The sequence below is a fragment of the Lissotriton helveticus genome, chromosome 3_2, assembly GCF_964261635.1.
Source record: "Lissotriton helveticus chromosome 3_2, aLisHel1.1, whole genome shotgun sequence".
Classification (NCBI taxonomy): Eukaryota; Metazoa; Chordata; class Amphibia; order Caudata; family Salamandridae; genus Lissotriton; species Lissotriton helveticus.
The window spans coordinates 47,539,435-47,566,115 of record NC_136062.1 but is presented as its reverse complement, the minus strand read 5'-3'; the positions used below and the strand labels follow the sequence as shown (position 1 = coordinate 47,566,115).

Here is a 26,681-nt window from a genome sequence, read left to right as displayed (position 1 = left end):
AATAAAGTATATGAGATTCAGGCTTTTATACATCCCGCTGTACCAGTACAATACATCTAGAAAGAATCGATCTGTCACTGAAAAGGGTTGCAGGCTATGCGAATATAAGTTAAAGTCAATGGAACATATTATTTGTTTACGCCCAAAACTCTTAAATCTGCTTAGGAAGTTTCTGCGAGCTTCATTTAGCGAAGCACAGAAAAGGACAGTTAAGGAGGAACTAGGTGCTGTTTTACAATGCAAGCTAATAACTCCATTAGCAGACATTAATTATCTCGTCCTTGCCTGTACGATGCTGCATTTATCTACTAAATGAATGATGAACATCAATCAATTAAGATTGTATGATTGTGCTAATTTATTTTATTGAGGTTTAGTATTGAATATAATGCTGCATTAATTGTAGTTTTACATCATCATATTATTGTGTTATTTATATAGTGTTATATATTGCAATTGATTTACTGAAATTCAATACAATTCAAATTCACATACCTCGCAAATAGAAAGTTGTGGTCCACTAGTTAAATTATAAGTTGCTTGTACTTATTTATCTATTTATTTATTTATTAAGCTTATTAAGCGCGACAGCTACCCAAAAAGGGTTTCCCGGCGCTGAACAGGTAAGGTGCTAAGTGGCCTAACGTTGCAGACAGGGATAGCGTTATTGATTGAAAAGCCAGGTCTTGACGGCTCTGCAAAACCGGATATAGCTGGCTTCTAAGCGAATATTCAGGGCGAGAGAATTCCAAAGAGTTGGTCCAATGTACGCAAAGGATCTGCCACCCATTCTAGAAAGTCTAATTTTGGGGACAGTGAAGTTGGCTTTGGATAAGGACCGGAGGTGGTGAGAGGGAATGTAGGGGTAGCCAAGGGATTGTAGGTATAGTGGAGCTGATCCAACTTTGATTTTGAACATGTAGCTCAGGTTTTTGAATTTAATGCGACTCTCTACCCTGAGCCAATGTAAGTCTCGAAGATGTCCCGAGATATGAGCTGTTTTAGGAATTTTACGTAGCAGCCTTGCGGCGGCATTTTGAACCAGCTGCAGTCGTCTTTTCACTGCCTTGTTCGCCCCATGATAGAGGACATATGAAGTTCTAATCTATTTGTCAGCACTCTATGAGATTGGGTGACTATAAACAAATTCCCTTATCTTCTGGTGCTGCAGAGCCCTTATTTATAAACAGTCTAACACATTATTGAGCTCTATCTAAAGAAAACCTGAAAATTTAGGATTAGAATGGCAACCAGGGGAGATTTATGCAAATAGGTCTGCCTCAGATGGGACCTGTGGTTAGAAAACATTCAAGTAAACTCTTTTTTTTTTTATTTATTTGAGATTGAAGTTAGTACTCAAAGGTCCTTGTTAGTGTGCAATCGTATGAAAAAATGTGTTTTATATTTCTAGTAATCACTGTTCCTTTTTATTGTGCATTGAAGGCTATGATATAGAATTATAGCTTGCTGCTGAGGGCGATAACGTGTTACCCCCTTCGATGCAGCGGACGACCCCCGGCCGTCCCATGTGGCCGGGGGCCATCCGAACCCCGCCCACTGATTAGAATGCCAGCACCGCGGCGGAATTCAAGCCATGGTCAAGGTGTTAAAGACCCCGAATGTGAGGCATAGACCATATCCATGGGTGAGGGACTATAACGAGTGTGAGGGCGTTTAACAAGCAGTATAGTCGAAGGCAGAAGGGCTATAAAGCTTTTAGAATATTACACAGAGAGGAGTAGGCCTAACGGCCAGGGCGCTCGACCTCGGACCTGGGGATCTAGGTTCGAGTCTCGGTAACGACGCCAAAAAACTCCTGTGATTCTGGGCAAATCACTTAATCTCCCCGTGCCTAAAATGAATGCCTGTCCTCATGTAACGTAACTGGTGCTATGTAAAGCGCTCTGATACCTGATTCTGTTCGGGTCTAGTTCGCGCTATATAAAACTCTGAAAAAAAAAAAACCCACACACTGAGCTTTAAATTTTCTAAAATAAAAGAGAAGAAACAGAAAGGCAAACATTGTAATGTCGGAGCAGATGGTCTATATCAGTCATTGTTGGCACTGAGTCACTTCATTGTTTTCAATGGACCTTTCAACATTCCAATTTTCTAATTGAATGCACGCATTCCAAGTGAAGCATTCATGTCAAAATGATTAATTTGACATGATTTACAACAGCATTGGCTTCTAATGTCCATGCCAGAAGGCATTATTGTTATAGAATTATTTAATGAGTATTGAATGTATGATGAATGAATGAAAGGCATTTGTAAAGTGCACACATACTCTAAAAATTGTCCCGGCACTGGGATGTATGGTTGCCTACCAAATAGTGATGATCGTCCTATCAAGCTTATTGAAAGAGCCAGGTTTTAGTTTTTTCCTGACGACAGGTAAAGGGAGAGATTATTTCAGGCCATTGAGCCAAGGTAAGAGAAGGATCTGCCTCCGGGTTTGGCCTTACACATTTTAGGAATGCTGGTTAAATAGCCATGAGTAGATTGTAAAATCCTGGGAGGGGCATAAGCACCAATCCTCGTCCTCAGGTACACTGCTACTTTCTCATGAAGGGTTTCATTAGACAGGACCAGCGTTTTAAAGAGAATCCTCTTTTAAATGGGGAGCCAGTGGAGCGCGTTTAAATGCGGGGTTGTGTCGGTTCTAGGAGCAAGGCTGAGAATCATTCTAGCCGCCGCATTCTGCACCACTTGGAGTCTACCAAAGTATTGAAGAAGAACACAGAGAAAGCATAATGCATGTAATTAATTGAAAAGTAGATCAATATTACTAAATTATTAAATGTCCGCAGGTTAATCCAAAGGGTTGTCTTGGGAGAATGCTGTGAGCTTGCTAATAATTCCAAAAACTCCAATAAGCGCTATACATGTAAGCGCTGTCAATTGACCACCACCTTCGTTGATTTATCTGAAGATTAATGGCTTACTCGAACAATAGACTGTAAAGTAAATGAAACCATCTACTGGGCGTTATTTAAACAAAGTAATACCTAGACAGTTCTTTCCACTGGAGTCCACTTCATATCCGGAGTTGCATATGCATTTGTATGTCCCACGCAGATTTTCACAGATTCCGTTTGGACAAATATCAGGATCCAGTGCACATTCATTAATATCTGCCAATAAAAAGTATAATGCATGAACACGTTATGTTCGAAAATAAAATCGTGCAAATAAAGCAAGCTGCATATTTAGCTTAGGATAGCATTGAAACACCTGTCATGTGTCTGGCATCTGATGCATGCCACTGCCAACACTACAGGGCATTATTAAGGCCAGATGCAATTCCTACCATCTGCTGTTGCTGTACTTGCAGTATGAGTATCCCTATCAATAGGTAATCACAGACACATTTTTGAAATGGAGTATTCTTATCAAATGCAGATAGTGAAATCTAAACACAAGTTTTGGAAATTCTTTAAATGACACAGAGACCTCTTTCAGCCCGAACTTGCCGGCAGAAAGAAAGGGTAAGGAAGGGCCATTGACTGGCCAAAGTGGCGGAACCTTAACGACAGCTGCCACGAAAAGAATTCTGATCAATGCTCAATTTGGTGTGGCAGACACCAATTCAGCATGCTATTCCTCATTTTCCAATACCTGGGCGTATTTGCCATACCTGGAGAATACCCACCTTGCGGTGTCAGTTTTACCAGGTGCTGTAAATACCTCCTGCTTTCCCATCCCACTCGTAAACTGAGCTCTTGACATAATTCAGAGACATGGGTGACCAGGACAAATCCCTACACATTTTGAATAGATTGTTTCCTAAGCAATCAGGATGGATGAATATAAATCTGTGGAGCCAATTATATGTAGCAGCCGGCACAGGTAAGCGCAGTGGGGCAGCGGGTTGGGGCAGGGCGCAGCGGGAGGAGCCGACAGAAGATGGGATAGGTATTATTTAGTTATTTAATTATACCTATTCCGTCGTCTGTTGACTTCCACCATCCCATCCCGCTCCACCCCAGCCCCACCGACTCACCGCGTTTACCTGTGCCAGCGGCCGCTGTGTAGTTGTGCTAATATTTGCCATTATGAAACACCTTTGTGCATTTTTACAATGATCTGCACAGATTCCTTCGCTTTTCCATGCAGAATTTCCTTTTTTGTCTACAGAAACTTGGCCAAATATTGCCAATGAGTTGGAGTGCCAATTGCAAAGGCTATTATTTGTCATTTCCATGGTTAATGCACACTTTAAATAAATGTCACGAGGTGGCACAGAAATGATTACCCTTGTAACGTACTTTAGTAACATCTTCACATGACATTGGAACTACTGTTAGCTGAAACAATACAAGAAATATTTCCCTTTGGTTAATGTCCTTGTGAGAGTTTATGACATAAAACCAGAATGGTAATTTTAGAAAATATTTTTTTATTTTGTATTTTACTTTGGGGCCGGATACAGAGGCTTGAAATAAATTGACGATAGCCACTTTTCAGGCTCCTATATGTATTGGCTCACAAAATCTCTAGAGGAGGGGTGGAGGAGACGTTCTTCCATTTTCAACTCTTACCAGCCTCATCCCCTGTGCCAGATTATGGCCCCAATCACATAGAGGTCACATCCTGCATGTTCTAATTGGACACCCGCAAATTTGTGATAGCAAGGACTTCGCAAATGAGTGGGTGTGCAATTTGCAAAGAGAACTTGTTATTCCCCACTTCTGCATCCATTAGCAGTGCATTTGCACAGGGTTTCCTCAGCCGCAAATCTCAGGGGCAAAGACCCGCATTTTGAGCACAAAGAATAATCCTGTTCTGGGGGGACAGAGGATTTGCTGGTCCCTCATGATCAAATGCAGATAGTGAAATCTAAACACAAGTTTTGGAAATTCTTTAAATGACACAGAGACCTCTTTCAGCCCGAACTTGCCGGCAGAAAGAAAGGGTAAGGAAGGGCCATTGACTGGCCAAAGTGGCGGAACCTTAACGACAGCTGCCACGAAAAGAATTCTGATCAATGCTCAATTTGGTGTGGCAGACACCAATTCAGCATGCTATTCCTCATTTTCCAATACCTGGGCGTATTTGCCATACCTGGAGAATACCCACCTTGCGGTGTCAGTTTTACCAGGTGCTGTAAATACCTCCTGCTTTCCCATCCCACTCGTAAACTGAGCTCTTGACATAATTCAGAGACATGGGTGACCAGGACAAATCCCTACACATTTTGAATAGATTGTTTCCTAAGCAATCAGGATGGATGAATATAAATCTGTGGAGCCAATTATATGTAGCAGCCGGCACAGGTAAGCGCAGTGGGGCAGCGGGTTGGGGCAGGGCGCAGCGGGAGGAGCCGACAGAAGATGGGATAGGTATTATTTAGTTATTTAATTATACCTATTCCGTCGTCTGTTGACTTCCACCATCCCATCCCGCTCCACCCCAGCCCCACCGACTCACCGCGTTTACCTGTGCCAGCGGCCGCTGTGTAGTTGTGCTAATATTTGCCATTATGAAACACCTTTGTGCATTTTTACAATGATCTGCACAGATTCCTTCGCTTTTCCATGCAGAATTTCCTTTTTTGTCTACAGAAACTTGGCCAAATATTGCCAATGAGTTGGAGTGCCAATTGCAAAGGCTATTATTTGTCATTTCCATGGTTAATGCACACTTTAAATAAATGTCACGAGGTGGCACAGAAATGATTACCCTTGTAACGTACTTTAGTAACATCTTCACATGACATTGGAACTACTGTTAGCTGAAACAATACAAGAAATATTTCCCTTTGGTTAATGTCCTTGTGAGAGTTTATGACATAAAACCAGAATGGTAATTTTAGAAAATATTTTTTTATTTTGTATTTTAATTTGGGGCCGGATACAGAGGCTTGAAATAAATTGACGATAGCCACTTTTCAGGCTCCTATATGTATTGGCTCACAAAATCTCTAGAGGAGGGGTGGAGGAGACGTTCTTCCATTTTCAACTCTTACCAGCCTCATCCCCTGTGCCAGATTATGGCCCCAATCACATAGAGGTCACATCCTGCATGTTCTAATTGGACACCCGCAAATTTGTGATAGCAAGGACTTCGCAAATGAGTGGGTGTGCAATTTGCAAAGAGAACTTGTTATTCCCCACTTCTGCATCCATTAGCAGTGCATTTGCACAGGGTTTCCTCAGCCGCAAATCTCAGGGGCAAAGACCCGCATTTTGAGCACAAAGAATAATCCTGTTCTGGGGGGACAGAGGATTTGCTGGTCCCTCATGATTGTGGTTTTCATGATTGTACTACTTAATATAGCTACCAACAATATTGTAGCATACTAATATCATGGGCAGAATATTGAGGGACATCATATGGAAAGGTAAGTGCATATAGAGAGGAAGAGATTTACTGTTCCTAACCCCACATGTTCGTACCTTGAAGATGTCCCGTGTGGGTACATATATGTGGGGCTAGGTATAGAAATATATTCCTGTACCTGTAATTTTTTATTTTTTATCTTCTGTCCTCGATATTCTCTCGCATCCATACTGTTCATTCAATGTTCAGGGGGCACACTGGTTTACACCAGGATCAGCAGATTCTTAGGACATCCCTTCCTAGTGGATTGGTTTGCAATGTCACTCACACTACACAAACACATTCTGTTTTTCTCTTTACATTCACATGACTTTTTAAAATGTCATCAACCCACACTCTTCCTTCTCATCTCAGAACCTTTTGCCCTGTTGCATCCATGTTTAGAGAAGTTTATCATGTATTCTTACCACTTCCTGCCGATGTCATTCCAGGTCCGCTGCTACAGAGAGCCTGATATTCATCTGGAAGAAAGGCAAAGAATTCTGTTTAGCTTATTTATTTATCCAATGATCTTCATCTTTTAACAGCAACTGATAAATGACTATGATGGATGTCTGTCAGGGATTAATGGGCATCATTATTAAAGAACTGGAGTAGGGCTGAAGAGGGTCTTGCATTGTTTCTTAAAAAACATTAAAAGTTGAAAGATCTTCCAAACAAATCCTCTGCTCCTTTCACTGTCACTGGTGTCATGCCATTTAATCGATATCTTTGATGAGAGTCCCAAATGAAAGGCCCTCCAACTATGTGGCAGAGTCCCAAAGGGATTGATTTAGGGACATAGATGTTTGGGCGCTTTCATTACACACAATGAAATGGTATAAAACCCATGTTTAACAGTGACCACTAACATATTTCACTGATACCTGCGAAATATGGAGAATATTTAATGGGTCCTGCGAAATATGAGTATCATCATTATTGCAGCCCCAAACCATTCTTTCGAGGTTTATTATTGTTCACTTTTTCAATCAACAATCTATTCCCATGAAAGGTGAACAAAAGTATCAGTGCCCACTGATGGCTGAAAATTTAATTCTCTAGTTAGAATGTGTTTTTTAGTGTTTTTTAGCAAACAAAGGGTATTTTCTAAAATACTACATTCTTAATTACAACATTATTTTCTCTTCTTTTAACTATAGACAGCCAAACAATATATTGCAGTGTTTCACTTCATGAGTTCAAAAAACTACTTTTTCATCCTAAGTGCCCAAAAATAAACATTTAATATAAACATACTTAACAGGTAACATGCATAATGGTCCTATACTGCCAGCCTCTGGTTGAAGTGGCATCCTAAACCACAAAGCCATAGGCCGAGTAATAATGTTCCACTGTCTGCAAGTCTCTAAGCACCACCCCCTTGAATTAGGCGGGAAAGACTCGCATTGGCGACAGCATCTTGGAGGTTCTCTCTTATGCACTAAATCTGGATTCCATCAGTGTTAAGTGGGCATATGTTGGGGCAAGCTACATCTATCACATCGTCTTCAGTGACCCCCCCTACTCAGGTTGTAATACTGTATTCACACTTTGTATATTCAGCTATTATTTCAGGATGGGTGCTATGTTTTCTGTAGGGTACGAGGACAGGGATGGCCATTAAAGATATACATTAACCTTTGTATAGGGAAATCCCAAATATTTTCTAAGTCTGTTCGGGTGCAGCACAACGATTTAGTTGATCGTTGATTTAGCCCATTTGTTCAGCAAAATGTTTTGACAGTTTTTTTGGTGAATATTCTTTGTAACTTTTTTGTTTATTTGGCTTTATCACATGTGATGTCTGCGTTGAATTCCATCTGTCAGCTGGTAAAAAAACATTTGGATAGACAATTTGTAAAGGTGAAATGATGGCCTTCATACATCAGTGAAAATCTGGCCTACCGCTTTTGGTTGTCTTTTGAAATATTTGTAACTGCTGAACTTATTTTTAGGGCAAGACCGCAGTAGATGAAGATGGATTGATGTTTGATGTGTATTCTAATACTGGTGGTTTTATTACACTTTTTCTTAGAGAGCCAGAAAGCTGCCAGCGAGTCTACATGGGTGGCACGCATCAGTCAGGCCATTAGGAAATCCTTATCTGACCAGCAAAGCGCATACCAGAAACTAGAAGCCAACAATCCACCAATGAAATGATTGTAGCACACACACCAAAAAACAGAAAATCATTGAGCAATCCACCAGTCAACCAGCAGCCCAAACGAGGTAAGACAGTATCTGTAAGCAGTGAGACCACTAAGCAGTAAAAGGCCTGTGAACTTCAATCGCCCATTCAACCCATTTATACATGTACAGGTGTTCACCCAAGGCTGTATGGTGTTAAAAAAAAATGAACCCTGGGAGCAATACATATAGCAGAGGAACTGCCCGCAACTGGCAAACAGGCAAGCTTTCAATTTCAGCACAAGGTTAGGTATTGCTGCCAGAGGTGAAGATGCAGGGAATTTAGAGTTTCATGGCCTGCGCCCTGAATATACAACGCCTGTTTGGACTTTGTGGAAGGAGCGTACATGAAGAAAGCGAGACTTGAGGAACATAGGCTCTAAACAGGACAGAAGTTTTTAAATCTATTAGTCTGGAAATCCAGGCATACACACTAGTGTGCCCTTATACACTACCGAGACCCCCTTAAATTTGATGTGTTGCTCTACCAGCAACCAGTGGAGGTGAGCCAGCAACAGAGACAGGACGGACATATCCTGGTCTTTGGCATTCCCAAATACACACCATTAAAATGGTCCATTCTTGAGAAAATCCTGGGGCCTGCAATAAGTGTAATTGGATTCTGAGAGTTACAGAGAGATGCATCACAGTTAAAAGCAGCAGAACCATACCAGGCCACCCATCTGTGTCTTGAATGACAAGCGCTCTTTAAGCTTGACCCCGGGAATCAGAGTGCATCAAGACGTGATTTCAATGTGGGGTCCGCAGAATGGTTGGGTCACTCACTGTGAAGCAGGAACTGAGTCTTGACAGCAAATGGCTGAGAAAGAATCCCACAGAGTGCAGGCCTGTATGGGTCTAGCATCATCAGGTGTCTTTGATGTTACACAATAATGTGATTTAATTGAGAACAGCACATCCACAAACTGCTTGGATAGTACCTGGATGCCTCTGGGCGGCTGTGCTCTTTAGGAGTGCCCAATTCATTAAATAATCTATTCATCTCATAGAATTACCACACAGATGAATCAATCATCAGCGAGGATAGACAGGGCATTTGTAAGTGCCATTAGTAGAATGTGTGTGCACCTGACAAGTCTGGAACCTCGAGTAGATTAAGAAAATCTCAACTGTCCGAAACTATTGTAATTCATCACTACCAACTACCATTTCTAGGAGTTTGGGAAGATAGGATAAGTAGGAAATAGGATGAAAATTCCCTATATAAGTAGGTTTCAAAGAGTGCTTTACAGAGGGGGATGCAACTGAATCACGTGAAGTTAATGAAAACGGAGATGTGGGTGTGAAGATCTCAGGGTGTGAAGATGTAGGTATGAAGATCTCAGGGTGTGAAAATGTAGGTATGAAGATCTCAGGGTGTGAAAATGTAGGTATGAAGATCTCAGGGTGTGAAGATGTAGGTATGAAGATCTCAGGGTGTGAAAATGTAGGTATGAAGATCTCAGGGTGTGAAGATGCAGTTATGAAGATGTAGGTATGAAGATCTCAGGGTGTGAAGATGTAGGTATGAAGATCTCAGGTGTGAAGATGTAGGTATGGAGATCTCAGGGTGTGAAGATGTAGGTATGAAGATCTCAGGGTGTGAAGATGTAGGTATGAAGATCTCAGGGTGTGAAGATGTAGGTATGAAGATCTCAGGGTGTGAAGATGTGGGTGTGAAGATCTCAAGAATTTTGCTAAACATAAATCAATGAGAAGCCAGCTCCCCACTTTTGTTTGATTTGGGCAATACACCTGAAGTGGACTGAACATGCTGAGAGTAGCCACCAAAATTGAAGCAGACACTATGATGTCCCTGATGGTGATAGATTGAAAAATGACCAACATTGTTTTGCAAATATTAGCGATCTTGTTGTTGAAGTCCCTGTTCTGCTTAGCAAGACCATGCTTTGGGTGAACAACTTTTGAGGACCAATCAGATCTCTACAGTTCAGAATAATGAATGAAGTTTTTCCATTGAAACGTTATTTTCAAATATATAACTGAGTTTGTGTAACGTGTTTGAACCCTTGTATGAATCCTCAGCATTGTGTCTAACAAAAAACTATTTTAAAAACATATTTACTGTTATTTGCAAAGTCGGGGAAGCAGATTTAGGTGATAAACCAAGGAGAACTCACTTTTTTTTTTAAACCTATGAGAACTCGGCAAACGTTGCATCATCACGAGAGTTCTATAGATCGACTTTGGCCAGGTTCACTTCACCCCGTCATTATCGAAACCAAGGACTTGCTTGAGTCCACACATTGGCGAAACGGAATTCCATGAGTGCTGTGCATTACATTAGAGTTAAAACGTGTTATTGTTTGTAAATAAGATATTGCTACTGTACCTGAATTTAGCGCTGGACAAGGTTGGCACGGCTCCCCAAATGCAAATTCAGTGCTGGCGCAGCAGCATTCAGATTTCGTCACGGCTCCTAGTAACGGCTTCACACATTGACCTCTCTTGTAACCACCATAGCACGTGCTTCGCATATGTGTATCTAGATGACAAAAAGGGCATTGGTATTACACCTGAGATGCTTTCACCAGCACATATGTACTTACTTTTGCATACGAAAACTAAAAATCTTCATGCTGTTAACAGAATTCATCTACTTAAGCATGTTCGCCGTTAATTAATGGTCTTGTTTTCTGTGGTAGCCACATTTTCCACAACAATATAAACAGTGCAAAGTAGATTCGATGTTTGCTTTGGTTTTAGAATAAATACAGATTTGGGATTTGGAAGGGGTGTGTAAAGGGCTTATTTATTGATGTTTTTTGACCGAAATCCGGTTAGGAAACATTAATATTTTACCACAAAATCAAAATTGGTGCTAACCATTTGCAAACAGGAAGGGGTCTAGAAGTGACACTTCCACCATTGTTAATGTGGAAAAAATATTTCAGACAAGCAGGCTGAGGTTTCCGGGTCCCCTGCCTGCTCCTAAATTGTTTTCATAAAAGTAATAATTGAAAAAAAGATGCATCCTGTTTTCCTAATAGGAAAGCAGAATACATTAAAAAAAAAGCTTGCTATATTTTAAAGCAATCGAGACACGGTGGTCTGCTGATGTCAGAAGGTCTCAATTTCTCGTGCACATTAATGAGGTAGATAGAATTGCGACCCACTACGAGTCTGTATTTTATGAACCAACTTATATATACATAGGTTGGTTCACTAAATACCAAGGCATTCAGTAGATGTTGGTGTACAAGAGAGATGTGAGAATACTAGTGACTGCTGTTTCATGTAGATTTCCACAGTTTCACTTCTTATTTTGTTCCTATAAGTATGTGCATGTATGTGTATAAGAGTATGTATAGTGAGTGTATGTATCTTTGTGGTATTTGAGTAGCTCAAACCCAGCCGAATGGATGTGCAACTCTTTCCTAAATTGGAGCAGCATTGGGGCAGTCCTGATTAGTACTAGGATGTTTTTTCCAGATCTTGTGTACATAGATTGAAAAGGTTTGGTGATTTGCTTATTTATTTATTAATTTACACTGCTTGGTCTGCATTCTGATAATTCCCTGGCTGCAGTTAAGCCTAAACCAGCAGAAATTGTATGCTTGTTGGCAAGATAAGGGGGAGTGCTGGCTGTGATCCTGGCCATTCTCCTAGCTAAATAGCAATGGAGCACTGCACATCACCCCAGTCGGGATTACAGTAGTAGGAAGTTGAGGGTGATGGTTCCTATTATGTAAATGTCTTCCTAGTGGCATGATGTTTCTAAGTCTTTGAGCATAGTTGATCTCTGAGAAGGATTGTCTTACCAACACACACGCGGCCATCAAGGCCAACGGCTAGGCCAGGGAAACATTCACATCTGAAGGAGCCATCGGTATTCACGCAGTGGCCATTCATGCAGATTCCGGCAATCTCACATTCATCGATATCTATTGGAAAGGAATAAATGAACTCAGCATTAGTACACATGGAGAACACATGGAACGATGAGTTGTGCCAAACCCCAGACACAGTATACAAGCAAATGACAGTTTTTTCAAAAAAGATATTCTTATTGGGTTGCAGGATCAGATGTCATGAAATAATGGCAGATCTTGCAACATCACACATTGATACATGCAGTCTGTTTTTCTTTACTTGATATTGAAACATACAACACAACTTTCCCCTTTTTTTGTTACCGTCCCTCCTCCCCAACAGGCAAAAGGTATACAATTCGATCAGTAATTTTAACAGTTGTATAGATGAGCAAGACATAACTGAGTGACATGTGTAACATGTGTCACTCCTGTGGTTGAACGGTTTTGCATATTATCTCATGATCTGGTCTTATTTCATCTTGTATATTCTTTATCTGATACATAACATTAAAATGTTGGAGACCTTTTTATTTACATGGGTGCATTCTGTTGCGTAGGTGTGTCACCCTGAGTATTCATCTCTGCTATCATCCGTCTCCATGCTCTTAATTCATCCTCCAGCCTATTATCACGTCTGATCTGTTTCAGTCTCACTTCCTCGGCCGTAGCCCATTCCATCATGTCTCGTACCCATTCCCTGAACAGCGGCGGGGATGGGTTTAACCATCTAATAGCTATGCGGTGTTTCGCTAGTACCAGTCCTAGGTTCAAGAATTTATGGCTGAGTTTTTTTTGTTATTGGTGCAGGTAATAGTCCCAGTAGTAGTTCCTTTGGGTCACTCTCCAACTTCCACACTGCTGCTCATGTGAGTTTGTCCAGTATCTCCTGCCAGTACGTCTTAATATATGCCCATTCCCAAACCACATGGTAAAAGTCTGCTTTGGGGTTTCTACAGCGTGTCCATTCATCTGGTCTGGTGGGGTAGATATTGTGTAGTGTTTTGGGGGTAAGATATAGTTGATACTAGCAAATGACAGTTGTTTGTAATTGTGCTCCTAATATCACACAGTAACAGATAAAGAAAGTTGTCATTGCCTCCATTTCAGTATACAACAGGAATTTTCAATCCACAATTTAGTTTTTAGGCACTTATGCATCGAATTGAGTGAATCAAGTATCCTTGTTTAGGGAAATAATAAACTGAATTCTTTGTGAATTATTAGTATCATGGGACCCTGTGCAAAAACAATACTGCTCTTGCTCTTATTTGCATCACCACCTCCTCCCAAATCCTATACTTCTAAAGACAATCTAGCACTTCAAGCGAGAGGCTTTCAAAGTTACGAAGCAACAAGTAACCCAAAAGTTCAAAGTGGAAAACCTCCCACCACCCCAGAAGAGGTCACATTTTTTGTGAAAGTCTGTTGCTCAGAAACTCTCTGGCATATTTAGAAAAACACAAGAAACCGTTCCAAAATGTCTTGGTCTGCAGGCCTGTAATTGGAAGCAATATAAGTGAATTCTTGTGGGTGGGTTAGAGAACTGGCTTCATCATACTCAGGGAGTTGCAGTGCTGGAAGGTCCTATTAAATTTCATTGGCTTCGTTTGTCTGTACCCTGGTACGACCTACAACTCTAAAACATCTGTCTGTGCACTAATGGTTTCTCCTGCATGGCTTTCTATTTCTGTGCCTGTTTATATTTTACTTGCTATTCTGTAGATTGCAGGTCCAAACAACTTTTCACATTCTACTTTGCAAGTGTATGATTTACATTATATCATAATATACGCATTGTGAAATGAAAAACGTGGGCAACACTCGGGCAGGATGTCATAACTACGACTGTATGATTGTAGGCAGCTAGATATAGAGAAGAAAAGTCTGACTTCCCACACTAATGTCTTATTGTGTACCTGCACATCACCATTTTGCACACCTGAGTAGGCTTTATGTATGCCAGTGTGAGGTAGCTCTCACATTCAAAGAGGTCTTTACCTTCTGTGGCCCTCAATCAATCACATTTCAATAACGCAAAATCCACCAGTTCAAATTTCATAAAAAGCAAACATTGCATATTCACAGCCCAGCACGTTCAGTTTTACCTGACATGCCAATGACGTGCCTGGATGCAGTAACAGTACTAGCAGTGGGGCAGTATGTTGGCTTTCTTGCTGGGTGTCGGTAGAGTCACCTAGTTCCCACCATACATCACTCCAAGTTTTGCAGAGGTCATGGCCACGTGCATACAAGATCTGGTTCACGTGTACCGCCCCCTGCGCTTACTTCGTTCGTCTTCAGGAGAACTATTTGAAATCCCGAGGTTTAAATTGTCAAGAATGGGAGGCCACTCCTTTTCTCTACTTGGGCCAACCTTATGGAATTCCTTACCGGATGGGTTGCGGAGAGAGAAGTTGTTCCCCATCTTTCGGAAGCAACTAAAAACCTGTTTTTTTAACCAACATTGCTAATTCCGATATCTCCTAGTTTCTGTTATGGCTTGCGCTGGGAAACCCTTGTTGGGTAGCTGTGCGCACTACAAAATTAAATAACATTACATATGACCTCTATCCGCCCAGCAGTGACTCAGCAGCCATGGGCAGTTTGCTACTGGCAGGGGCATCCAACTTGTGGTCCACACTGACTAAAGGCAATGTTTGTAATGTGGTCAAGGTAGTTTCGTGATTATTTTAGACCATAGCAGAAAGATACTTTCTGCAGGAAAGTGCAGCACATTCTACATGTAGTAATGATGGCCCCTGAAACTCTTTCTCAACCTTGAAGGATGGCTTACTCCTCTGACTTGCACTAGAAACAGGATGAATCACTGTGATTTGGCCCAGTCTCCTTTTTGCCACGTGGATCTAGGCGGTTAAATGTGTTGAGACGTGGGTTCCATGACCAGTCACCTCTTGGTCACAGATTGTAATCTGCTTGATGTCACAGTTGAGAGATCTGTATTACCACCTAGTGATTTGTTTGTCATCCTATAGCAAAGGGACTGATGGCCTGACTTCAGTTTCCTATGGACAGATTTTGACTTCATACAAAACCACCACTTAATGGGAGAGAGTGAGAGAGGAAGAGAGAGACAGAGAATCCTCATTGGCAATAGAATGGACTCTGATTTCCATAAGGAATACATATTCTATCTTCCTCACGCAGCCGTGGTCCACACTCTCTGGGGAGAGTCCAGGGAAGTGACTTCTGTGGTCCAGCCCCCACAATACAGGTTGTGGTAACCGGTGGATGCAGGAGTTTTAATGTCCTGAATGAGTATATATAGAAGTAGAAAATTCCGAAAAGTGGGTATGTCAATGCACTAAAATAATCTGATGACTTGCATATTACTAAAGGGTAATATTCTGATGTCTTGTTTTACCACTATGGCATAGTAGTCTTACTGTGTCATTTTTACTGTGTCCCATGCACTGATGGATGAACATACTCCCTCTAAACAAAATCCAGATTGCTGGGCATGTCCCTATATTTCAGTGTTCGGAAGGCTAAGCACATTAGTGTGAAATGATATTTTAATAGCTGTGCGTTATAGTTTGTGCAACAAGGTGATGAATAAGCATATTCACATTGGCCAACTTCCAGATGGCTGGAAATGTAGCTGTGTGTGAGCATTTGGAGGGGTGGGCCTATTACTGTGGTATAATGTTGGACAGCTCTGCATATTACACTGTAATACAAAATTCTGATAGATGAGTTTAATACTGCGACCCAGTACTATGATTGCTGAACATATTACAGTGGGATGATATTCTAATCGTGGTACATATAACTCTGGCTCAGTACTCTGACAGGATGGGAATATTGCTGTTAACGACATTCAAATGACCGGGCATTTTCCATAGTTAAACATTCTACTATGGTTCTATATTCTGATGTATGGGCATATACCTTTGCTACAATAATAATATCGCACGTTTACTACTGCGTCATGATATTCTATTTGGTATGCTCATTACTCGTCCAAAAAGCTCTGATAAATGTCCCTTTCAGTGTATTCAGATTATTGTGCTGTCAGAATAAGTTAATGGCTCAAATCATGTTTGTGGCATAACTTTCAGGTGACTTTATGTAAGTTTTGTGTCGCCCTAGTGCCACGGATAGGGACTCAAGGGTAACGCAAAACATTCGTCGGATTTATCAAGCCATGCAAGGCCACCTTGGGCGGCCCGGCATGGCTTGATAAATCCAGAGTAAAGCAACACAGCATAAATCGTTGCTTTGCATTACTCTGCCCTGGGAAGGCGTTCCATGGGTGGAGCGTGGGTGTTCTCATACACGATGAATTTAGGTGCATTTCCAAATGTAACAATACTGTTAAATCTGGGAATGCGTCGAAATGGTCACCTTCCCAGGTGGGGCATAACGAGGCGAAATATCTTTATTTCTATTTGTTACTTCCTCTTCTTCAGCACACATAGAAAGAGAAAATGCATCTCAGGATTGTATTTGTGCAGGAAGGTATCCATTCCTGCACATGGTGCAAGGGTGCCTACATTGGTACAAGGCAGCAGAATGTGCGCCAGGCTGGAAAAAGACAGGAATGTGCCATATACGGTAAAGTACAGTGCATTCCTGCACTTTCCCTATCACACAGCGCAGTAAGGTGAGTTGTTGTGTGGTAATTTAATAAATATACCCCTAAGCACATTGTAAAGTAGAGCAGGAATTAGTGTCCTAGCTGTGAGTGGCTTCCCCAAAGAAGCCCACGATTTAATGAGCACATCATCTGACCCACATGACGAGTTTACATGTTGATGTGAAGCACGTGACACAGACAAATGTAGCCCCTGCAGCAGGGGGCCCCCATTCGGCCAAGGGCCAATGAATATCTATAAGATATTTGAGACTCAGTGGCCCTTATCCCACTCTGCAGGGGGCATCATTTTCCATTACACCTCTGATGTGAGACATGGGAACTTTTGTGTTGATGTGGAGTACTAGCTCCTGACCCTAACATTTCTCAAGACTCCCGACGTGCTTTACAATACGTGTTATTTACAAAAACGTGAGTGATTTGGACTATATGGCTTTGCTCCAGTCAGTCACGTTAGCATCGGCGTTTTTCTTATGCGGATTGGTGTAAGTTACGTATGTGTTTCATTTGAATCTCTTAAAAAAATGTATTATTCTTGAATTGTATTATATGATATTAAAAGTACAAGAAGTTTGCAGGGGAGTCTGAAAGTCTCTACAAATTATAACCGTCCCTGACTCGGATGAAATATTCTGTAAAAGGAAAGAAAAGGAAGGGAGGCCTACATTTTGTTTCAAGGAAAAATGTTTAATACTTTAGGAAATGAATATTTCATAAGTCAAAATTTTAACTTGTACATGTATACATATTTGACATTTTTTTACCTTAAAAGGGCAAACCCAGTAGGGAACCTCAGTGATATGCTTACGTTGTATCATTTGATACAAAAGGCGGTTCATGTGGTATGCGAATTTATGACATAAATTCTACCTTAAAATAGAAGTCCCATTTAAGTAAATGCTCAAAAGTCATTTAAGTTTAGGCTTCAGGCTTTGCTTGAGACATCACGATGTTTAGAAAAACATAGAGATTAGCTAAAACATACACTGCATTGAGAAAGGCCATGTGGAAACATCAGGATCATTGCCCTGTGAAGCATTATGCACTAAGGCACTGGGCAGACGCCCCATGTAGCGGCCCTTTGTCCTTGAAAAAAAGATGCAGACAGATTAAATACAGTGCTCGGTATCACTCCAGTGCCAGGACTCTGCTATAGTGTATGAGGCTTATTTACAAGCGCCTTGCGCCGCCGGTGAATAACGTTTTCCCTTATTAAAAGTGACACACTGGCGGCGCAAGCTGCTTATAAATAAGTATGTGTTAAACAAGGACACATTCATTTTTTTTATTTTGGTAGGCATGGGGAGATTAAGTGATTTCCCCAGAATCACAGCAGTCTAGCCGTGTGACCACATCCTTATACAGAGCGTATACAGAGGAGCAGGCAATCTACTGTTATTGGTTGTATTTGTCTTTTATATGTGGGCAGAGAAATATTTTGACATATTTATGGGGAGGACTCCAGCAGGGAACTGGAATAGCATCTGAACAAATAGTGCTCTCAGTTTGCCAGAAACCTATATTTGAGATGTAACCACCTCAATGGTGACACTTGATCTGAGCTGTTGGGACTTGCAGGGAAGCAATGCATTTACTCAGACAGATCATGGCATCAATGGCCACATTGCTAAATGTGCTGTAAAAATTAAGAAGGAAACCCTGTAAATTCAAACTAAAATATTGAGGTCTTTACTACATCTTTGTAAAATCCAAATGGTATTAGTTCTTCTTAAGCTAATGGTTGCTTTATGAAATTATCTACACAATACAGAGATGGAACCATGACAAGTAGTCTCTATTAACCTTTAAATGAAATCCAACAACAAATTTGCCTATAGAGTTTCCATAGGCAGAGGCAATCCCTTATGCAGCCCCTCAGTTTTATCATAGCAAAAACTCTGACAAGCATGTTTAAGACATGGTGAATCATGAAACTTTTTTTTATCAAAAAAGGGGAGAGTGTTCAATAGATCAACGGACACTAATTACCACTTATGAGGGTGGAAGGTCCAGTCACAGCAAGTGCCCGTATCTAGTACAAGTAATTCAACAAGAGGGGTGCTGAACTGTTCCTGAAAGGAGGGGAAGGTTAGGTAAAGCTGGCGTGACCGAAGGTGTGAGTATTACACCTTTGGGCATCCATTTTGTTGGATGTATTTGCCTCACACACCCGGAAGGGTGTCATGCTTCATCATCGGCGGTTGCTCCTCGTCGGGGGGGCGGTGCAATCCCCGACGGGCTCACCTCAAAGAGGGGCACTTTGGCGGAGATCTTTTGTATCCAACTGCCCTGTGGTGAAGTGCGGGTGTGTGGGCGGGATAGCAGGTAAGCCTGGTGTGGTGATTAAAATGCAGCAGGGGGTGCCGGAAACCACTTTATTCTGGAGGTCCCCCTACTACAATTAAAACCGTGAAAATAGCTCGCTTGGTGTCACCTCGTTAGGTAGAGTGACCCTAGACGAGCCTTGAAGAACAAATGGTCAACATGTTTCTCGCAATTGGGTAAATCACCTGCGATTCATCAGGACCTTATAGGAGTGAAAAAATCATAAAAGAACTCAATAACATGCCAGTGTCATGTATGTGGTGTGGGTATATTTTACCTCTGTGGAAAGTCCTATGCCTAATGGTCAGGGTCTAAGAGCCACATGAGTGGTCGGCGGGACAGTACATCGGCGGAGATGGGTAGGTGTTTCCACGCGGTCACGGGCTGATTAAGCTACACCTGAAGGCTTAACCCCGATGTACTGTCCCGCCGACCACTCATGTGGCTCTTAGACCCTGACCATTAGGCATAGGACTTTCCACAGAGGTAAAATATACCCACACCACATACATGACACTGGCATGTTATTGAGTTCTTTTATGATTTTTTCACTCCTATAAGGTCCTGATGAATCGCAGGTGATTTACCCAATTGCGAGAAACATGTTGACCATTTGTTCTTCAAGGCTCGTCTAGGGTCACTCTACCTAACGAGGTGACACCAAGCGAGCTATTTTCACAGTTTTAATTGTAGTAGGGGGACCTCCAGAATAAAGTGGTTTCCGGCACCCCCTGCTGCATTTTAATCACCACACCAGGCTTACCTGCTATCCCGCCCACACACCCGCACTTCACCACAGGGCAGTTGGATACAAAAGATCTCCGCCAAAGTGCCCCTCTTTGAGGTGAGCCCGTCGGGGATTGCACCGCCCCCCGATGAGGAGCAACCGCCGATGATGATGCATGACACCCTTCCGGGTGTGTGAGGCAAATACATCCAACAAAATGGATGCCCAAAGGTGTAATACTCACACCTTCGGTCACGCCAGCTTTACCTAACCTTCCCCTCCTTTCAGGAACAGTTCAGCACCCCTCTTGTTGAATCATGAAACTTCTCATAAGTTTTGGATTTTTCTGCTATGCATATTCAAGTCACCTCAAGTTGGTCAGTTTGTACAGAATAGCAATTGCCAACTAAATAGGTGTGACAGTTTTAAAGACCAAGCTATGTTAAAGAATCCTCTCTCAAAGTCTTCTTGGTGTCCAACTGGACCTTGGCATAGAGAGGCTGTATCTTCCCACTGGAAACTTCTTAGCCTGCCTAGACTGTAGAGACATTTCCTGTCTAAAATTTACAGGCTGGTAGTTGTCTCTTTGTAGTGCATGAACTACTTTTCTAAAAAGAACCAGGTGGTACTTCCAAGTGGCACTGAAGACAGCAATGCCATCCAAGTAGCTTAGCTTCCACTGAATTTCTCCAAACCAGTTAAGACCCGATGTGTTACCCTCTGGAAGGTAACAGACAACACATTAAATTTAAAGAGTCCCTCAGGTGTGGAGAATGCTCCCTTTAAACAATGTCAGGTTATCAACCCATCAAGACAGCAAAACCAAATTAAGGATACTAAATGTATTCCCACTGGCGACTTGGTATCTCAACTAGAGTACTCTTTTCTGCATGGCAGCCACTTATTTGATGATGGGTGATCTCCTGTTAATGTGTGAAACATTTTCCTACGAAGTGGCAGCTGGGCCTTTCAGGTGGCACTGAAGGACCCAGTTGACTAACCTCTAGAAGATAACAGACAACACATCCAATGAGCCACTCTTGCCCTTTCCTTACAGCAGCTCATTGATTCAGGAGGGTGGATTCACCTTGCTATCCTTCCTTTTCATCTACAATTAGAAGCAGTCTCTGGTGATACCTATCAGGTTGTTAATCTGCCAGGGTAGTTTTACGATCATGCTTGTGTTTGATCAGCCCATAATTGACATCTTGGTTTGTAGCATTTTACATGACTGAACCATCTTGGACCTGGGTCCTGCACATTTCGTGAAGAGCTTTATGGGATTTACTTTCCAGACAATACTAAAACAGAAATCAAAAGGAGATGAATCCTAACTCTGCTTGTAGGGAAATAGAAGGCAACGCTTGAGAATCGAGAAACCAGATTCCAAACATGTCTTTAGGGTCCTTTTGTGCTTCTTCAAAGCTGACGGGAGGGCAGGGAGAGGAAAAAGAGCAACGCACAAAAGTTCCACCGCACTTATCCCTGATTGTTTTCATGTATACTGGCATTAGGATTTTTCCTCTTTTAGACACATCTTCTTACTTGGGATATTCCTCTGTGGTAGAAACATCAATCAGAGCTTTAATTGTTACTACAGCAGTGATGATTTGAAAATACCCATCACCCACCCATCAAAAAGAGTCCCCATCATTGATTCCCACTAATTTGCAAAGTCATTTAAGAATGTTAGAATTCATTTTGCCTTATTACTAGTTTACTGAGTCTTAGTCAGACCAAAGGTTTCCATTGAATGAAACTGATGAGACAATTCCAGAATACCCCAAGGGTATCAGCCTGTATAACATTCGCATTACAATGCAATGCCTTTACCACACATCCATTACTACCCAATGGCCTTACACCGCAGAGCTTTTACCACTTATCTACCTTTACCACGCATGCCCTTACAATGTAAGCTAAGTATATATAAGATACTACACATATAAATTCATAGTAAAGGCATTGCCTGATAAACAGATTGCGCTTCAATGCCTGCAATGTTAAGGTTGGTACCCTTGGGGCATTTCACAGCATTCAGCATATGGAATGAAGGGGCAGTTGCGCATGTCTGAGGTGCTGCAGACCCTTGTCGTCGAATACAATATGTATATAGGGGTAACATGACTAATTCAGAGTAAGCACTAGTGGTCACAAAGCCCAAGTAGTCACTCAGAAAAATTCTCAGAGGAAGACAAAGGATGGCCAGTGAGGCAAATTTATAGTGGAGAGGGCATGTTGATGTTAGCTACCCTGACCATTTGGATATGAATGTGAACTCGAAATTGAGGCTACCATGCCCAACCTAGAGAGTTTCTCCAGGATGACTAAGATTGCAGTCTACATATAAGGGATTGTCCTGGGGCAGGTTAAATTATCAATTTAGCACATTTTAATTCTTTAGTCAAACTCCCTAACCCAGGAAAACAGCATTGACCACGCAGCTTAAACTACGCATGGATAAACAACGCAAGCGGACCCACACACGTCTCAACCACACATATGCTTTTACCACGCATATGCGTGGTTTAAACGTTAGTGATACTAAGTGCACTAAACTCGGACCAAATGGGCGGTGGGTTGGAAGTGTTACAGACTTGGAGGGACTTCCAACCCGGACGAGGAACAGCTTGGTGGGCACAATATCTGGGAGTTTTGGGGTCAGGGAAGTTTTTAGGGATTTAGGGCTCAGATCGGGTGGTCAGCGTTCTTTATAGGGCAGGGAGGCCTGTTTTAGGGCTCTGGTGGGGGACTGGGTAGTTTGCAGGGCCGTGTTTTATCGCTTCAGGGCAGGGGTCAGGGTACTTTTTGCGGCTGGGGGTGTTAGGTTTGACAATCCCATTCCTGCAATGCACTCGGTTCATGCTATATTAGGTTAGCAGTGTGTGGCAAAATAGACGGCATTTGTATTCACGTTATGCAACCCACTGAGTTATCCCCGTAATCTGCAGGCTTCAGTTAGCAAGCGTGACTCCATTTTGTATTTCGTAATCCCTATTAGGCTGCTTAGACGGTGCCCAAACTAGACCTCATTACTCTTTTTGCGTGCCTCAGCAGAACACTATTTCTAGGCCTCATTACTCGTATTGCTTGCCTCGGCAGAACACAGTATTTTGTTATTATTTTCTCTTCTGTTCAAGGCTGTTTCTCAACTTACTAATGAATAGGCTATTCTGCCCTCGCATACCTATCCAAGTGTGTAGTTCTGCTCCCACTTGAGGAGACATTGAGCCTCACCACGGTAACCTTGAGTTGCAGATAGCATGTACCCATCTGGCAGGTGGTAGCTCATCCCTCTGTGCCCTCTTTGTTCATGTTCTGCCTAGGCCGGTAACTTTCCACTGTGGGCGTGGTTGGGGGCTCTTGGGAAGAATCATTACGTGTTGTAGACTGTTGGAGGGTCAGTCCCTTGGCAAACATTTTAGGGTGCAGGTCAGATTGTACTCCTCTGCAGAGTATTGCTAATAAACACATGTTTGTATTTCTACTGTCTGACTGACTCTTCATTCTTGGGAAGGCATAGCTGGTGGTTGTAAGTAACATGAGTGGCCCCTAAGGGCCACTTCCTTCAGGGGGGCGGTTTTAGGGCGCAGTGCGAAGGACTAGGGATGTTGCTTAGAGGCTGGGGTCAAGGTTGTAAGGCTTCATTTTCAAGGCTGGGGGCTGGGTTTTAAGGTTCAGGGCGGGGGCAGGGCTGTTTTTAGGGATGAGGTTCCTTTTTACAGCTAGGGTCTGTTTTTAGAACTCAGGGTGAGGGGCTGGAATATTTTTAGGGCTGGGGTTGTACTAAGGGCAGGAGCTGGGTTTTAGGGCTCAGGCCGGGGGCTAGGGTGTAACCTTAACCACGCATATGCCTTTACCCATTATGTCACTACAACTAAATTCATTGAAAAGGCATGCGTGATAAAGGCATGCGTGGTTAAGACGTGGTCATTGTTAAGACTGCGTTGTTCAGGCATGCGTGGTTGGGGATGGCATGGTTCTGACATACAACCCCTAACCTAGATTAAAATGTAATTTGTTGTTGTATGACATTTTTCATGGAGGAGACATGATGCCCTACATTTCCACATTATAATTGATAAACTAGTAACCAGGTGGATAAGGGTATTGGAAACCAAGAGGCTGTTCTAATCCAATCTCTTCTCTGCTGCACTCTTCACCAACACCTATCTATCCAAAGAGCTCATCTCCTGTGGGAAAGTTGTAGTCCACACCACAATTATTGGCAGTTCTGTGAGGAGGAACCCTTTTATGAAGCATACCACCTAAAGGTGGGTGAGGGTTTTTATCCTAACCAAACCAGTGTGTTTGAGTACAAACAGACAGAGGATTGTCTTCGAGGTGGGCAGCATTGAGCCAGCTGTGTCATAGAACTCAACAACTCTGTGAGTTTTATGAGTAGCACAGTCATGTATCATCCAGCTCCCTGCAGTCGGTAAAGATTGGAGCCAGCTTGGCTTGGCTAGTAAGAATGTATATAAGTGAATGTGGCTCCTGTGTCATCCATGGCACAATACAGACTATTTTAATGGGCCTTATCTTCTGGAAAAGGGTTCCCTATATACTTTGTGGAGAGCAGTTGACAACCACTGATATGTTTCCCCAAAATTTGTTTGCCACAAATGTACATGCATATGTGAAGAAGGGAAGAGTTATCCTTCATGTATTTCTTTATTTTATTTCAAAAGAACATGCGAAGGCCCATGTTACAGTATGCTCTTAGATGTATATCTCACTCAGTACACTAGATATTGATACACCCTCATTCATGCATGAAAAGCACAGTCCTGAAGCATATCCACATCTGATCTTCCATATCACTTCTGGGAACTGAACAATGATCCCTTACCCTCAACTCACTCAAACGAACAAATATGTATTTAAGGTGTTTGATAGAAATGGGGTCTCTAGTTGGCAGAAGTTTGCACCCTGCCCAAGTAAGGGACCACAATTCTAGTCAGGATAAGCTAGATACACACTTTAAATTAGCCTGTGCTCACCCTCAGGTAGCTTAGCATAGAACTGGTAGGCTTAACTTAAGAGGCAATGTGTCAAGTATTTGTGCAACTGGGATGCATCTGTGAGCACATTAAGGTTAGTTGCCGAACAGGTGGGGACCTCAGATAAGGAGAAGGGTGCCCCTTGGGTTTACTCAGTGGTGTATACCTGATTGGCATATTTGAATTACTAGTAAGTCCCTTGTAATGTGGTAAACCAAATACCCAGTGCCTGTACTTCAAATGTACAAAGTTTGGGATGACCCTTCAGAGACGGCAATTTCCAACAATGCTACAAATAGAAAATGATTTCCACCTACATTTCCTTTCTTAATGTGAAATATTAGGAAGACTGCTATGATATCCGGAAGCATTCAAAAGCAAATCTATATTTCAGCTTCTGGTCACTTTTAGAAAGCTAGTTTAGTTGAATCCGTTTATATTGAACACTGTAGTTTCATTACTGTACTATAGCAGTGATGTTATCCCTATTAGATATCATTATGCAAGGTGCAAAACATAAAAAGGCATAATAACTCACAATAACTTCATAGGGGAATGTTGTAATAAAATGTTTTTATAGGTTAGACTGATATTGAGCTGGACTAGATGAATCTGACTGAGGTAAAATATTTTTCCTCACCAAACCAATATCTCGTACATTTCAAGCGAGCAATAATTTCCAATGGCAGGTGTCTCCGCTGCTTTGATTTTGCTGTGAGCATTGATTGTGTTATTATGTTGTTCTGAAGGCATGCTTGATAAGCCTCAAAGACATTGATGGTTTTACAATAATGCCACATTTGTCTTTGAGAGAAGTTCCTGTAACATGTGATTGGCTTGCCAAGATTGTTCAAGCCAAGCACCTGGCACTCAAGTATCAAAGTGTGATTACTGAACCACTGTAAGCATAGAACGGTAGGCATCCTGGTTACTAGATTATCAATCATTAAGTGGAAATGTAGGACAACATGTCTCCTCAATGAAAAATGTCACAAAACCACAAATCACATTTCTATCTGGATTTGGGAGCTTGGCCAAGGAATGGAAATGTCCTACATTGATCATTTGACCTGAACCTGGAATATCCAGTAATACTGATATGATCTGTCAGGAGAAGTGGGAAGAGGCTAGGTAAGTGCTCTGTTTAGTGTGCACACTAGGTACATCCTCCCATGTCTACTCCATTCACACTGGGTCATGATCTGTGTTGTCTATGGTGGGGTAAGCAAATAGGGAAAGTTTCTGAGGTCTAAAGGAGCTCTAATATACTGAGAACTTGGATTTGTTTCTGCGCAAAGGCAGGTAGGAGATTTTAAAGCAAGAGGGACTTTCTAAAAATAACATATACATCATTTTGTAGTGAAGAAATGTGTCTTCTTGTGTGGAAATATTAAGTTTCTACCAATGATGTAGGTTTTCACAACTACCTCTGTTAGGGCCACTGTTCCTCAGAGTCATCATGGAACTTAAAAGCAGAAGGGCAAAACTATCCTAAGGATCCATGATCCAGGATGTATCTGACAGTCTCCTGACCTTTAGAATCCTAGAGACATAGTTATCCGTGGATTCCTTGAACAATTGTGATCGCCTTGAGTTGCCTATTGCCTGCTTCAAGACAGCGGGACTAATGGAATAGACTGGTGCTAAGAGGTCCTGCCTGT

At 41.9% G+C, this 26,681-nt stretch overlaps 1 protein-coding gene across 2 annotated transcripts in view; it reads right to left on the bottom strand.

The window, feature by feature from the left end:
• Window positions 1-26,681, bottom strand: part of FBN1 (fibrillin 1) — a 713,526-nt gene that overhangs the window by 226,008 nt on the left and 460,837 nt on the right. For both annotated transcript variants that reach the window (XM_078684805.1, XM_078684806.1), the window contains exons 15-18: window positions 12,297-12,419; window positions 10,868-11,020; window positions 6,753-6,806; window positions 3,012-3,137 (exon numbers count right to left, since the gene is read on the bottom strand). In XM_078684805.1, the coding sequence (XP_078540931.1) occupies window positions 3,012-3,137; window positions 6,753-6,806; window positions 10,868-11,020; window positions 12,297-12,419 (456 nt within the window). The remainder of the gene's footprint in view (window positions 1-3,011; window positions 3,138-6,752; window positions 6,807-10,867; window positions 11,021-12,296; window positions 12,420-26,681) is intronic.